Genomic DNA, 14,522 nt, shown 5'->3' on the forward strand with positions numbered 1-14,522 from the left:
TATTCTCGTATCACCAATATAGTTTTGGTTTTTGGATGTTCAGCCTGGTAAAGATGTCCCAGGCTTGCAGAATATCAAGTTTTGGAGGGGAATTTGCTTTCAGCACAAGCCTTCCCCAGCCTCTCAGAGATGGGATGTGGGAAGCAGAGCTTCCTTGTGAGAATTTTTACACCTCTGCAAGCAGCAAAAGTGACTATCAACATTAATGCTTTGAAAATCCAATTAATTTTCTTCAGAGAAGCTGCATGGATTACAGTCTGTGCCCTCCAACATCATTTGGAAGTCATGGCACTTCTGCTCTTTGCCAACTTTCAAACCCCACTAAAATTATAGCACAGGATTTCTGTGTGAAGTATTTCATGTGGATAGGGATCATAGAACCATGGAATGGATTGGGTAGGAAGGGACCTTCAAGCTCATCCAATTCCAACCCCCTGCCATGGCCAGGGACACCTCCCACCAGCCCAGGATGCTCCAAACCCCATCCAGCCTTCAACACTGCCAGGGATGGGGCAGCCACAGCTTCTCTGCTCCAGCCAAGGTCACTGTGGTTCTCAACACAATTTTTCTCCCTCTGTTTTAAAGCTTGAGCCCCAGGAGACAAAGACAACTTCATATTAAACCCCTTCAGCTCTACAACCTACTTTTTTTTTTCAGGTCCTACTTTGGGGAGGAATCACCCCAAGATCTGGGTAGGCAGCTGCCTGCTCTCTGAGCACCAAGTGCCCAGGTGTGCAGAGCAGAAGGGAGGATGAACCTGAAAACTGAGACACTGCTGTATACAGGGTACCAACACCATTTCCATTACCTCTGAAAGGATCATATTGTCCTTCGAGGGCAAACTCCTGAAGAGTGCAGAGGTCAGGGGTCCAGGGAAAAGCCAGGTTTCATCAGTTCTTGTGGAAAAAGAGAAGAAAATGCAAGCAGGAACTTGGAACATGCCTGCAGTGTATGGGGCATCCTGACACAATGCAAGAAACTTCCCATTTCTTATGACACTACCCCAAAAATAAAGAATTTGGCAGCTTACTTTTCAGCTGGAGATGCCAAGAGGTTTTTTTTATCTTTTAAGCACAAATTCAGTGAAGTGCTCACTGGCCCCTGCTATGGACATGCAGATCTCTTGGCTCAAATCCTGCAGATTCCCAAGTGTCCTTGGCCAACTATTTCTGGACAAACCAAGCCCATCTCAGCTGCTTCACCTGCCAGACCCAATGCCCAAAGGAAGTTTGTCAGCAGAAGTGCCTCACGAGCTCCTCCTGAGCAGCTCCATGACCATCAGGCTCCCAGAACCACAGTGTTCTGGGTTGGAGCCTCCTCAGATGAGCACTGCTCAGCAGGGACAAGCAAAAATAAAGCACAGATAAAAGATACAATGGTTTGAGCAAGGTGTTAAATTTAGGGTTTATATCCATGCTATATATATGTGTGTGTGTGTATATATATATGTTATATGTTATGTATATATGTTTTATATACATATATACACAAAATTAATTTCTGGTTTATCATATATTGGATTTTATTAATTGCATTCTCAGGAATATATTTTATTCTGTATCATTTATATTGTATCAGAGAATCAAACTCCAAAATGCCCAGCAAGCACTAGGTGTGTCTGTGGAACTGGATTTTCCCTCCCAGCACAACCCCAGCCAGACTTTCCCTGGGGCCAGGGCCACCACATTCACTCCAGCCTGCACCCACCAGCACCCAGCTGGACAAAGCACGTGTCAAAGCCTTCAGAAATTCCTCTGGTGGATCCAAGTCCCCCCAACACCAGGATCAGTGCTCAGGGGCTGCAGAAATCCTATGGATATTGACTGAGGGTTCCCAGGAGCAGAAGAACCCATGGCCAAGAGGGAGGGAAAGGCAGTGACCTTCCCAAGGGATGGTTCTCACAGCCACACAAGGATGAGTTACAGCTCCAAGTGAATTTCCCAACTGCCCAAACCAAATGTTCAGTGTTATTTTCATGTGCTGTGTTGCAAGAAAGCCTCCATGGCACAGGCAGATGCTTGGAGTTTTTCAATGCCAAAATAGTCCCAGTTGCTTCAGCACAATCTGAGACCCTCAGCTCTCAGCAGCTCCGATGTTCCTGGGGTCCCAGGCAAGCCCAGGCACCCATAATTCCCAAACAGCACATCACAGGACACCTTCTCCAGAGGAATCAGCTCCCATCCCATCCCTCTGCTCCATCCAGGCACAGTTCACTGCTGGAAAAGCAGCAGCAACCCTTTCTCCAAAGTCACCACCACATTTCAGAGCTCATTTTGGGAAGCCAAGGGACTTCCAGAGAAACCTCCTGAAGGTTTATCATGAAGGCAAACTGAGTAACTAACTCATCAGCCATTTTGCACAAAGCAGCATAAAGCAGCAGACTGCTGGGTGAGGCTCTGGGGAAGCAGAAGGATCTTACCAGCAGATCCCAAAGCCCCACTGCAGGTCCAGGCTCTGGTGTTTAATAAAAAGCACTAAAAACCTCTGTTCCCAAGGGAGCAGAACTCATGTCCAGCAATTCCCAAAGGACCAGGGCTGGGAACAATTTCTATTTAGACCCCAGAAACATTCATTTCCATAGGAGAGGCACCACACTGCCTCCTCCATCCCTCTGACAATGTCAGGATTGGGCTGCTTGGGACAATCAGGAGATTTCTGTTGGCTAATCAGGACAATTTAAACTGGATGGAACAAGCAAAGAGCTAACACACACCCACAGGGGCACAGCAGCTTTGGCAGGGCAGAAAAAACTCCAGGGGAAAAGCAGAAAGCAATTTGCTGTGGCACCAGAGATGGTGACACCTCTGAAAGCAAACAGTGACAAGTACAGCTCAGCACCAGGAAGAAAAGAGTTTTCTGGAGCTTTTCCACAGCTTTAAGTTTTCTCCTGCCAACAGAAGAGAGATGAATTCTGCTGCCTAGCTTGATACTGAAAGACCAAACATTAAACTTTGTACAAGACCTACCAAAGTTGGTCTCAGTCTCGCTCTGCACATCTCCCCCTCCACGTCAGTGACCCCAAGATGGTGCTGGCAGGATGGTGACACATGTCCACATGTCCCAAGTCTTTCCAGCAGCCACCAGAAGGACACTAAGCCCCTGGGATCTCACCCCTGCAGGTTTCTACCAAAGATGCCCAAAGCACTGCAGGGTGGCACATGTCCCCAGGGCAGGAAGGTCGCAGCTGATCCCACCTCCTAGCCAGTTTCCAGAGCATCACTTCATCCAGGTGAAAAATAAAGCTGTGCTCATCCTCCTGTTTTCCTTCCCAGGTTCATCCAAATTGTTTTTATCCATGAAAATCCATTTCCCTTCTCTGCTCATCTTTATTTCTTTAGTCTCGTAAGGAGGTGCAGAAGAAAAGCAGGTTTAAACCTTCAAACTTTGTTTCACTGTTTTACCAGAAGTAAAAAGAAATGCTGGGAACTCTCCCTCAACACTCCACACATCACCCCCTGCTCTTGGCTTTGGTTTTGCTCCTGTAGGAAGCCAACCAACCTCTCTTTTTTCTATTTTCCCCCCCAATTAGCAACTACAGCAAAAACATTTAGGGAGAAAAACAGCTCTGCAACACCCAGCAAAGCCCACCACAGCCTTGGGTCTTGCATTTTCTCCTGTTCTTCTGTCTAATCAGGATAAACTCCGTGGAGAGAGAAAAAAGGCAGCAGGCCCTGACAGATGCTGCAAGCTAAATATCAATAATTTACAAGCAACTCTTACATCTCCTCTAAAAGCTGCTTGAGTTTCACCTTGGAAAGCCAAGAGGGTTTTCTGATGCAAGCCTGTGGTTTCTTTTTCTTAAAGAGATTCCTACCAAGGCACCTCTGCTGATGTAGCAGCAGAAGAGAGGCACAAACTCAGCTCACAACATGCTCTCCAATAAGGCTTTTTGCCCATCTTGCTCCAACCCCAATGAGATGATGTGGGACCTGACACGACCCCCACACAACGTATCAGTCCCAGGGAACACTCCAATCTGTTCAACAAAACCTTACCCCATGGTTTAGGCTGGGCAGGGAATCCGTTTAAAGGTATTCTTGCTGGCAATGGGGGGGTTTGCTGTAACACCCCCCCATCCTGGGTTATTAGCACTTGGTTAGTTGAATATTAGACCAACAGCACGGGTAAATCAGCAGTGCCAGAAATAAAGCTCAATTTGTAAATTAAAAGTGCACCTCATGGTTAACAGCAGAGTTTACCTACATGACACATGGGACAAAGGATCTGCCAGACTTCACTTATTTTTTTTACAAGCCAAATGAAAGCCAGCAGAAATATTTAAAGAATATTGTGTTGAATGCGAGACAGAAATAGAATTCCCTCCATCCCTGTGATGATGTTCTGCTTAAGGGCAATCCCTGCTACTTAGAATTTGGGGATTTCAACTAGTTACTTCCCAAATTCCTCCTTCTTAAAACTCCAGAAACTGTAACACCTCAGACCAAACATCACAGATTCCATGTTCCAACCATCCCACCTGTGAACAGCCCAATGGCCACATTCCCAGTGCTCCCCACACACATCCAGAATTTCCTCACCCTCTCCAGACCCCTGTCCCAGTATTTGGCTCCTGCTCCCAGTAAAAACATTTCCCTATGTCCATGGGATTTCATCCATGCTCTGGTACAGACCTATGGCCTCGCCCTCTCCCTGCCTGGCTCCATCACCTCCACACCTTCCATCAGAGTCCCTTCTCCCCTTCTCCTCCTCCACTCCAGACTGAGCACATCCACATCCCTCCACTATTCCAGTCCCACCTTGGTGAGCCCCAGACCAGCCCCAGACCCCAGACAGGACAACCTGGTGCTGAGCAGAGGGGATGGTCCCTTCCCTCAACATGCTGGCTTCACTTCTGCTGGCAGAACCAGAGAACTGATGGCTCCTGCTCATCCACCCAGACCCCCTCAAGGGCTTCTTCTGCAAGGCTGCTCCAAGACAGAGCTGGCCTTGACCTCTGCTGAGCACCACAAAGTTCCCAGCATCCCCACTCCCCAGCCTGCCATGGTCCCTTCCAAATCCAGACCTGCTCCTGAGCCAGGAGCCTCTCAGCTCCAGCTGGTACCAGGGCCATTAAAGTCCCATTAAAGCCATTAGAAAGCAGGACCAGGATTCAGGTGCTGGAATCTTCTCCAGTCTACACAAAATCAAATTATAAGTCCAAAGGCTTCACAGAAATAAATGTCAAGCTGCACAGGAATCCAAACCAGTCCTTGATGGGGCAGAGCTCCTGTGAGCATCATCACTACACCAGGTCTGACATGTTGTCACATGAGAATGAGAAGTCCCCAAGCCAAGCAAGCTGGCAGAGTGCCACAAACACTCCATACAAATTAAACAGCATTAAGAGGATTGTCACCTTTTGTCCCACTGACAAATAACTTTGGGTTATAACTCTTCCCTCTCGCTTACAAAAATTTACATCCCAGGAGAGACTCAAAGCTGGGAAGCCTGCAGTTCTCTCTCACCAACAGACCATGGAGAGACCCAACTATCAAGGAAAGGGAAAAAAAACCCTGCTAGGATGAAGTAAAGCCAGGTATTAGTTTCACCTGACCACACACTATAAACCTGCAGTGGTTTCTGCTCTCCCAGCTCTGCTGAGGAACATCCCAGTGCTAACTCTGGAACCACAAACAGCAAAGAAACATCAGTCACAGGAACACACACACTGGGAAACAGCAAAGCTTGAAAGTCTTGGTCTTTTAAAAATAAAGGATGGGGTTTCCAAAGTACACTGCAGCACTGCCTGATGCCCACCTCCAGATGCCACCAAAAAAAGACTTCAACCCAAAGCCTGAAATAATTAACTCTTAATGAGCTGCAGGCACAGGTGGCACCCAACCTACTGCACACCATCTCCACCCTTCTAAGACAAAAAAAGAGTTTATTTATTTAATCATGGACTTCCCACTGAAGCACAGTCCAGCTAGAGACACAGGGTATGTTTCAGTCACCCGTGGCCATCCTGGAGCCAAACACACCCAAACTCACCCCATCTTCTGAACTGGGACTGGTGTATTTTTCACACGTTTCCAAGAAAAGCCATCCCTCTTGACAGTTGCAGAAGACCTGAAAGAAAAAGTTTGTGGAACCACCCCTGTGCATTGCCCCAAAAAAAAAAAAATAAAGTCCAAAATGGTGAAGGTTGAGAGAAGTGGCAAAGTAGTTGCCATGGGTAAAATTCTTACTGTGACAAATATTCTAATTCTGCAGTGGGATGTGTGACAGGCACCAAACACCAAGCACCCAACATCCTACTTGTGAAAACAGGGCTGTACTTACAGCCTGTGGTCACCAAACACCACGGGGAGCATCCCTGGAGGAAGCCAGCAACCTAAACAGCAGCAAGAGGTCAAACACAGAGCTCTGCCACCCCCCAGGGTTTACCCCTTTATCCCATCTGGTGGTGACACCACAGAAGGAAGAGGTTTGCTGTTCTTTAACAGCCCAGGCAGGGATGGTGTTTAGGTATCCACACCACCTAACAAGCCTAAAGGAAGGAGATCCTATGCCCAGAGCAGCTAATACCCAAGCAGGAGGTGTGAAGGACATACTCCTGCTCAGTTCCTTAAAAAGTGCTTAGCAGAAACCTGCTTTGGTTATTAATAACCCCTTAAGAATCAGTGCTTTCTGTCAAAAAAGGAAAAGAGAAAGGCACAGACTCCCACCACACCGTATTTATCTTCACAGGCACTGCAGATGATGCTTTAAAACTGCTGCCTGAGCCCAGACACTGCTCTCCAGCTAGAAAGATTTGGAGAATACAGACTATTTTTAGGGAATTAAGGACCTCCCCCTGAGTCACTGTAGGGACATACATCATTGAGTCGTGATTTCAAAGCAGAAATAGACTTGAAGAGTTAGATAAAAGATTTAAAAAAAAGAAAAACAGAGAGTGGAGAGAAATCCAGTTTGACCCAAATCAGTGTAAAAGGCAGAAGTGTTGGCCAGGAGGCAAATCCCCTGGGAGAACCCCTCCCTCCCTAGCACTGGTGTGAGCCAACCCCTGGTGCTGAGGCTGCAGAAATGTCAGCACTGCCCATGTCAGCTCCCTGGGGAACAGCAAGAGACCCAAGAGCTCAGCAGGAGGGAGGATGGAAAGCAATGAGCCCCCTTTAAGCCAGGAATCCACGCTTGGAAAGGTGAAGGGAATCATGTAAGCACCTGGCAGAGGACCAAGGAGATTTGTCCTGCTTTTATCCCAGGGCTGCTACTGCCAATCCAGTGGTGTCACTGTCCCCAAGTGCCATGCTTGCAATCTCCAGCTTTAATTCTGAAGTGTTTGTGCCTCTGAGTCAGCAGTCACTGACCACCAGCACCAGAACCAGCTTGGTTCTCCTCCAGCTTTCTCACTGCCTCTGCCCAGCCTGCAGACAGAGAGATTGGGAGGGATTAATTATTAAACAAGGCTTGTTGGTTGTTTTTTTTTTTTTAATTATTGAAACCAAACAAAGGCTGATGTAAAATGTAGAAAGAGCCCTGCCAAAGTGCCACAGGAGCAATTAAATTAATTGAATGGCATCATGAGGACCTGAGGGGACATCCAACACCCTCAGCTAGCTCAGGTTTGGAAGCAGTGTCCTGTTCAGAAGGCAGCAGGCTGGGACAACTCACATTTCAGGGTGGTGACCTGAGCTGTTTGCCACCAGCATAGATGAGAAGAGACCTACAAGAAGGAAAGGGCTCTGGTACTACTTATGCCTTACTATTATGTTACCTAAAATTACCCAGACAAGTCACCTGGCTACCATGCAATTTATACAGAAGCACAAAAGAACACAGGAGAGAAGCTCAACAGCCTGGCTTGATGTAACATTAAAAAAAAAAAAATCAACCTACAGGTAATGAAAGTGTAAGTGACTCAGAAGTGAGGTACAGGGCTCTGAAGTGTTTTGGAAACTCCTCTTTGGGGAGAGATGAGGGAGGTTGGAGAGGCACTGCAAGAAAAGACACTGCAAGTTTCTCACATTCCCCTAAACAGGAAAATCAGCTCTTCCCCTCCTGCCTCACCCTGGAGCAGAGGATGAGAGACCATGCAAGCACAAATTTAAACCTGGAATTGCAGCAAGAGAGGGCATAATTGACTTCATATTACCCTGGAAAAAGGCAGCAGAGGACTTACAGCCAAAAGGCAGGGGATGGCAGTCCTGGAGCCTGCCCAGCAGCACCCACAGAGCACCTGAAGGCTGCCAGCAATTTCCCCAAGGTGAGCAAAGCCACTGCTGTCACCAAGCAGGAGCCACCAGCCCAGAGAAACCTTCAGCTGCAGAAAGCAGGGCCAAGGAGCAGCTCCCAGTAACACAGAGGAGAAATCCAGGACTGGAGCAGTGACTTTGCCCTGCAGATAGCTTTGTCCTCCTTGCAGAGATGGCTGCAGCACAGGCAGAAATCTGTGTCCTCCAGCAAGAAAAGCTGGAACAAGTGAGACCAGAAATGGTGAGAGGCATCTTAAGTAGCTGAGTCCACAAATATGCTTTGTACCTGCAGAGAGCTCCAGGAACTAAAATTGCAGTGTGAGCAACACAACCTAGAAGTTCATCAGACAATCAACCTTGAGACAGCAACACAAGACACCAGGAAATAAACCTGCACAGTACTGGGAAATACGGTTCTCAGAGACCTGGTTTAGTGATGGACTGGGCACTGTGCTGGGCTAACAGTTGGGCTTGATGGTTTTTTCCAAGCAAAATCATCTTATGATTCTAAGGCCAGGTTGAACGGGGAGTGGAGCAACCTGGTCTAGTGGGAGGTGCTCCTGCCCATCCAAGGGGTTGTAACTAGAGGAGTTTTAAGGTCTCTTCCAAACCTTGTTATGATTTGATGTTATAATCTTGATTTAAGATTACATGGGTGGAAATAAAGTCTCAAAATAGTTTATAGCTCCTGGTGGCAAGCAGCAGACAGTATAAGGTGTGATACTAACTGAAAGAACAGATATCAAAATCCTCCTACAGCACTAATAACCAGGCCACAGCAAAAAACACCCTGAAGGACTGAGCTGTGTGTCTCAGGCTCTCCTGCAGTGTCAGCTCCAGTTGCTGCTTGGAGTCAAACAGCACTAAACTGGGAGCAGAGCAGCCCAGAGCATCACTCACCCTGCACCACTCTAGTTCTGCTCTGGGGTGCTGTGCAAGCTCCCTGTCCCCAAAGCTAGAGAAGTGTCCTCAAAATGGGCAAACGATGAACAATGAGCAACAGCAAAGCAGCAGATGGATCAAGGGAGCATCATGTGAAAACAAGATGACTGGGAACAGGAATGATTAAAGCACTGTTGCAAAACAAGTTGCTCAAAGTCACTGTGCAGCTTCGGGGCTGCCCTTGAAACCTGCACACTCCAGCACCCCAAGAATGACAGCCAAGAACTTGCACCTCCTGTGTCTTGCAGAGGGCTAAGATGTTCTAAAAGTCATTCTAGGAGAATCTCTCTCTCCATTTTATTCTGTACAAGCGAAACATAAGGAAACATCCCCTCCCTCCCCCCAAGGATAATCCAGCACTGGAAGAGGGGCCTGGAGGGGCTCTGTAATCTCATACCTCAAAGACATTCAAACCTCAAGGCCCTGAGCAACCCCATGCTGAATGAGGTTCAGAGCAGAAGCTCCCAGAGGTCTCTTCTGGAAGCCCTATATTCATTCCTCCACATCTCCAGTACCAGCACTGGTTTCATGCCCTGCCTGAACTCTCAGTCTCAGTACAAGCAGCAGGGGAAAAAAAAAAAAAACAACTCTAGGTTGTACTCAGGACCTTATAGTGCTACCCAAGAGTTAACTGCTGGATAAACAAGCCTAGTGAAGAATGCTGCCTTGGGAAACAGCTTTTCCAGGGAACACAGCTGCCCAGGCAGCTCAGCAAACCCACAGCTCCTCCAAGAGCAGCCCCCAGACAAGGCTGTTGTCTGCTGAGAAGCCTTTCACTTCCCAACACTCACCAAACACACACAGCATGAAAGGTTTGGTGGGTTTTGGGTTTTTTTCCTTCTCCATTTGGCACTGCTTTCACTATTACATCCTGGGACCACGGGAGGACTGCAGAAGGCTTCTCAGAAACCTGACCCACAGAGATTGGGCTAAAGGCACAGAGGTGACAACATGGAAACATGAGAAACTCCTTGAAACATGAGAAAGCTGCTTGGAAAAGACAACACTCATCTGGAGCACTGATCACAAAGGCTCAATACCAATCTTTGATGAATTAATCCTTACCTAAAGATCCTCTCTAATCTCCTTGAAACCACTCATCTGCTCAAGGTGATGGGATTCTCCATGTAGATAATGATGGAGCTGGGAAGTGGCAGCCAGGCAGGAGAGTTTAGAGAGAGAGTTTTGGTCATCAGCAAATCGAGAAGTTGTGCTGTGCCTAAACTGCCTTCCAACACTGGCATCATCACCTTTGTGCTGTAGACTTCCAAGTTATCCAGAAAAATAAAAAACAACAAAACCTCAGAGGAACAATTAATTAATATGGTCCAACTATCTTGCAACTCCTGGACTCCAGAGGAAGGCACTGCAGAGGAAAAACTCCAAGAATTACTCAGATGCTCTCCATTTTCTGTAGGTTCAGAGCAAGGAATATGAACCCCATGCACACATCCTACAGGGCAGCTCTGCTGGCAGCTGAGATTGATGTCTTCAGAGATCTCACAGAAATACAGGAGGTTTTAAGTATTCCTCTGGAAATAACACAATTATAATTGTGTTAGAAGCTAATTAGGAGCTTTAATTCAGCAAGCTGTCCCTGTGAAAGCAACAGGCCAGAAAGCTGGCACTGGACCTGGCTGCCAGAGAAAACCCCATGGCACAGCTCTGGCCCAGTGGCACCAGTACACCAGGAGATCCCAAGGGGCTGAACAAGATTTTAAGAGCTCAACTCTACAAACAAAAAAAAACCTACTGGGAATCACCACCCAGCAACGTGATACAGGTTGTGGGATTTGTTGGGTTTGTTTGTTTTTGTTTTTTCTTTAAGTGACTTCAACAGCAAGCAGCAGGAAATTCAAATGAAATCAAAAACTTCAATTTGGAACTCAATCAGTACGCACAAGGAGGCCACTGGGGCATCCCAGGGCAGTTTTTCCAATGAATATGACTTTTAACACACCAGTAAAATGAAGTTTCTATCAAGCTAGAGTCAACAGCTAAACCATTCAGGTTGTGCACTGAGGCAACTACCATCCAAACTCAATTTCTAAAGGCACCAAAAGCCACAGAGATGAGAGTGCAGCAATTCACCTACAAGGGAATGATTTAACCTGCAAAGCCTTTAGCAATAAGGGCAGAAAAAGAAAAATCATCAGAGCTGGGAGAGCTCAAAGATCCAGCAGAAAGTGAGAGGTGGCTCAGAGCACAGCCAGAGACCTTCAGAGAAGTTCCTGCCTCAATTCTCTGCATAAACATCAAGCAAGGAGCAGTTCTCCTGCTCACATAGAGGAGGGCAGAGAAAATGCAGAGCCCCATACCTAGAGCTTCCTTGCTCCCTTGGGTTAGCTAAAAGTCATATTGAAATAAAACCATCCCTTTAGCTCAGATTGTCTCACAGGGGAGTTTGAGCTGACACTCAGTGGGTCAGCATGGCCACTATCTATTGGCATCATTTTCTGTATGCTGGAGGATTTCTCCCATTTAAGAAAAAGATTATCATGTGCTCTGTGCTGCATTTTTGTGCTCCTAACTCACAACCAAATTAACTCAGTTCTCATCAAGCCCAGCAATGGAGAAGTGGCACAAAACCTTTCAGCATCACTTCTCCCCAGCAGCTGCTGAAGATCTGCACTGCTTGAAAGCTCCACCAAGTAATTCAGTTTCAGCTCCTTCACCTCCTGCACACAATAATTTCCTTGGGTGTTTTTGTTTGTTGCTTCAGCCTAAAACAGGTCAAACAGTCTTAAAATACATCGACTTGTTCCAACCTAAAATAATTGAAGAAAACCACTTGTTTGCTCATTACAGACTTGGCACCAGTACAGAAAAAATATTCTGACATGGTTACAAGTGGAGCATTGAACTTCCACAGCCTTTTTGAGTTGCACAGCCCTGCCAGTCCAGGTCTGGACTGGAGTTAATGAGCATAAACATTCCAGAAACGATTACAAGGAAATGAGCTGAATTACTGAGAGAGAACTACATTCTCCTGGGGGTGTTTATTAAGGTGCATTTTTGTTGGGGAATTTGGGGTGGGTTTAACAACTCCAAGGAGACAAACACAGGACTTCTGACCTGTTACCTGCTTCTGGCCCCCAGGTCCAAGACCTCTCTGAGAGTTTCTGTTAAGACCTGGCAGGGAGCTGGAGCTCAGGGACCTTCCTCAGAGACATAGCTGAGGCAGAGAGGAAACCAGAACTTTGTGTCAGGAGGAAAAACAGCTTTTGCAAAGCCTTTACTCACAGGAAAGCCCTTTACTCACAGCAAGTCCTCACTCACAGCGTTTGGTACCTTAAAGGTGCATTGTTTAATAGAGCTTAAACCATCTTTAACATCCAGGATCTTTTCAACGTGCTGAAACAGAAGCAACACATAAAGCACAATCCTGAAGGTGACGGAGCACTTCTCTTCCAAGTGGCAAGAAGGACACAGACACCAGAAACACTCCAGCGCCCCTGTGTTTACAGGACCATCCAAGGGACATAAAAAACACTCTCCTAAAGCAACAGCAAAGCTCGGAGCCTTCACGCCTGGCTTTTGACTCTCTCCTCTCTGAACCTACAGCCCGCCTGGACACAAACCATGACATGAGACAGCCAGGGAAAGCCGGGAGAGACTTTGGAATCACCGCTGAGTGTGGGAATTCCTTCCCTTCCTTCCTCCCTCCCGAGCACATCGGCACGGGATGCTTCACCCCCGGGTTCCTGCCCGGCACAGCCCAACCGGAATACAAAAAGAACTTAAATTTGAGGAGAGGGCTTCTTCGGAGTGTTCAAGGTTTGGGAGGTTTCTGCTCCTGGTTTTAAGGCACCGGCAGCGGGGGCTGCGGGAGGCGGAGGGACGGGAGGTGATGGGACGGCCCGGCCCCGAGTCCCGGTCCCGGGGAACCCGCACCGGACCCTCGCCGCGGCACTGAAAGCTCAAAACTCGGAGTTTTGCTTTCAACCGGAATCCCGAGCTCGGGGGAAGGAGTTTGGGTTCGTTCCGCAGAGGCGCAGAACCTCGCCGAGCGCTCACAGCCGGCGGCCGCCGCTCATCCCCCCGCCGGCACCAGCCCGAACCCGGTACCGGGCCCCGCACCCGCCGCGGCAAGGCCGGGCCGGGACGACCCGAGAGGCCATCGGTACCGAGCGGTTTCGTCCCGTCCCCCCCATCTCCGGTACCTGTAGTAGCTGAGGAGCCCGTTGCTGAGCACGAACCAGCGGCGCTGGTAGCCCTTCAGGTAGTTGGTCCACTTGAAGAGCCAACCCTTGTAGGTGTCGGAACCCGGGGCGGCGGGGGGTCCCCCAACCGGTCCCCCAGCGCCCCGGTTCCCCGGTTCCGCGCTCATGGCCGGCAGCTCCTGGCAGGCCAAGCAGGGGACGGCGCTGAGGAGAGACACCAGCCCGCGGGTGCTGCTGCCGCACAACGCGGCCGCCTTCCCCATAGACCCCGCAGCACTCCAGTGTGGGCCGGACCGGACCCACGGCTCCGGTACTGCCCGCTCCGCTCCGCCGGTACCGCGGCGGGGGCGGTGCCACGGACACGTGACCGGGGGGAGGGGAGGAGGAGGGGAGGGGTGTGAGGCGGCGAGGCGCCCCCTAGCGGCGGGGCTGGAAGGGGACCCGAGCCCTCCCGCCGCCATCTTTCCCCCCCCATCCCCCTTCTCCCCGGACCCTTCGCCTCCATTTCGCGTTCCCGCCGAGGCGTACGGGATGGGTGTCGGGGTGAAGGGGGATCTGGAGGTTTGGAGGGGTTTGATGTGGCCTGAGGAGTCCCCGCAGAGTGCTGGGTTGTGTGGTTTCTCCAATGCTGCTCTGTGAGAACAGGGATCAAGCCCTGGGAGGTTGAGGGTGAGGGGAGAGGAACACGGAATCACAGAGTCATAAAATCACAGAATCATTTGGGTTGGAAAGGACCTCTGAGATCATCAAGTCCAACTTTTAATCCACTCCCCCCGTGGTTCCCAGCCCATGGCACCGAGTGCCACACTCAGTCTCTTCCTTAAAACCTCCAGGGATGGAGAATCCACCCCCTCCCTGGGCAGCCCATTGAATGCCTGATCACCCTCTCTGGAAAGAATTTCTTCCTAATATCCAACCTAAACCTCCTGGCAGAGCCAGGGGAGGTTTAGGTTGGATATTAGGAAAAAATAAGCCCATGCCCCCTTGTCTTACTGATATCTGCCTGGGAGCAGAGCCTGGCTCCCCCCTGGCTCCAACCTCCTTTCAGGGAGTTGCAGAGAGTGATGAGGTCTCCCCTGAGCCTCCTCTTCTCCAGCCTGAACACCCCCAGCTCTCTCAGCCTCTCCTCATAGGATCTGTGCTCGAGTCCCTTCACCAGCCCAGTTGCCTCCTTTGGACCTGCTCCAGGGGCCCAGAACTGGACACAGGACTCAAGCTGTGG

General features: G+C 49.0%; 1 protein-coding gene across 2 annotated transcripts in view; it reads right to left on the reverse strand.

Annotated features, from left to right (window-relative positions):
• OSBP2 (oxysterol binding protein 2) overlaps positions 1-13,662 on the reverse strand; it is an 86,394-nt gene extending 72,732 nt beyond the window's left edge. The window contains exons 1-2 of one of the 2 annotated variants that reach the window (XM_030460413.1): positions 13,301-13,639; positions 5,992-6,069 (exon numbers count right to left, since the gene is read on the reverse strand). In XM_030460413.1, the coding sequence (XP_030316273.1) occupies positions 5,992-6,069; positions 13,301-13,563 (341 nt within the window). In that variant the 5' untranslated portion in view covers positions 13,564-13,639. Of the gene's footprint in view, positions 1-5,991; positions 6,070-13,300 lie in introns of both variants that reach the window. The other variant, XM_030460414.1, reaches the window with a different exon arrangement.
• Between the last annotated feature and the right edge of the window lie 860 nt (positions 13,663-14,522).

The sequence above is a fragment of the Calypte anna genome, chromosome 15, assembly GCF_003957555.1.
Source record: "Calypte anna isolate BGI_N300 chromosome 15, bCalAnn1_v1.p, whole genome shotgun sequence".
NCBI lineage: Eukaryota > Metazoa > Chordata > Aves > Apodiformes > Trochilidae > Calypte > Calypte anna.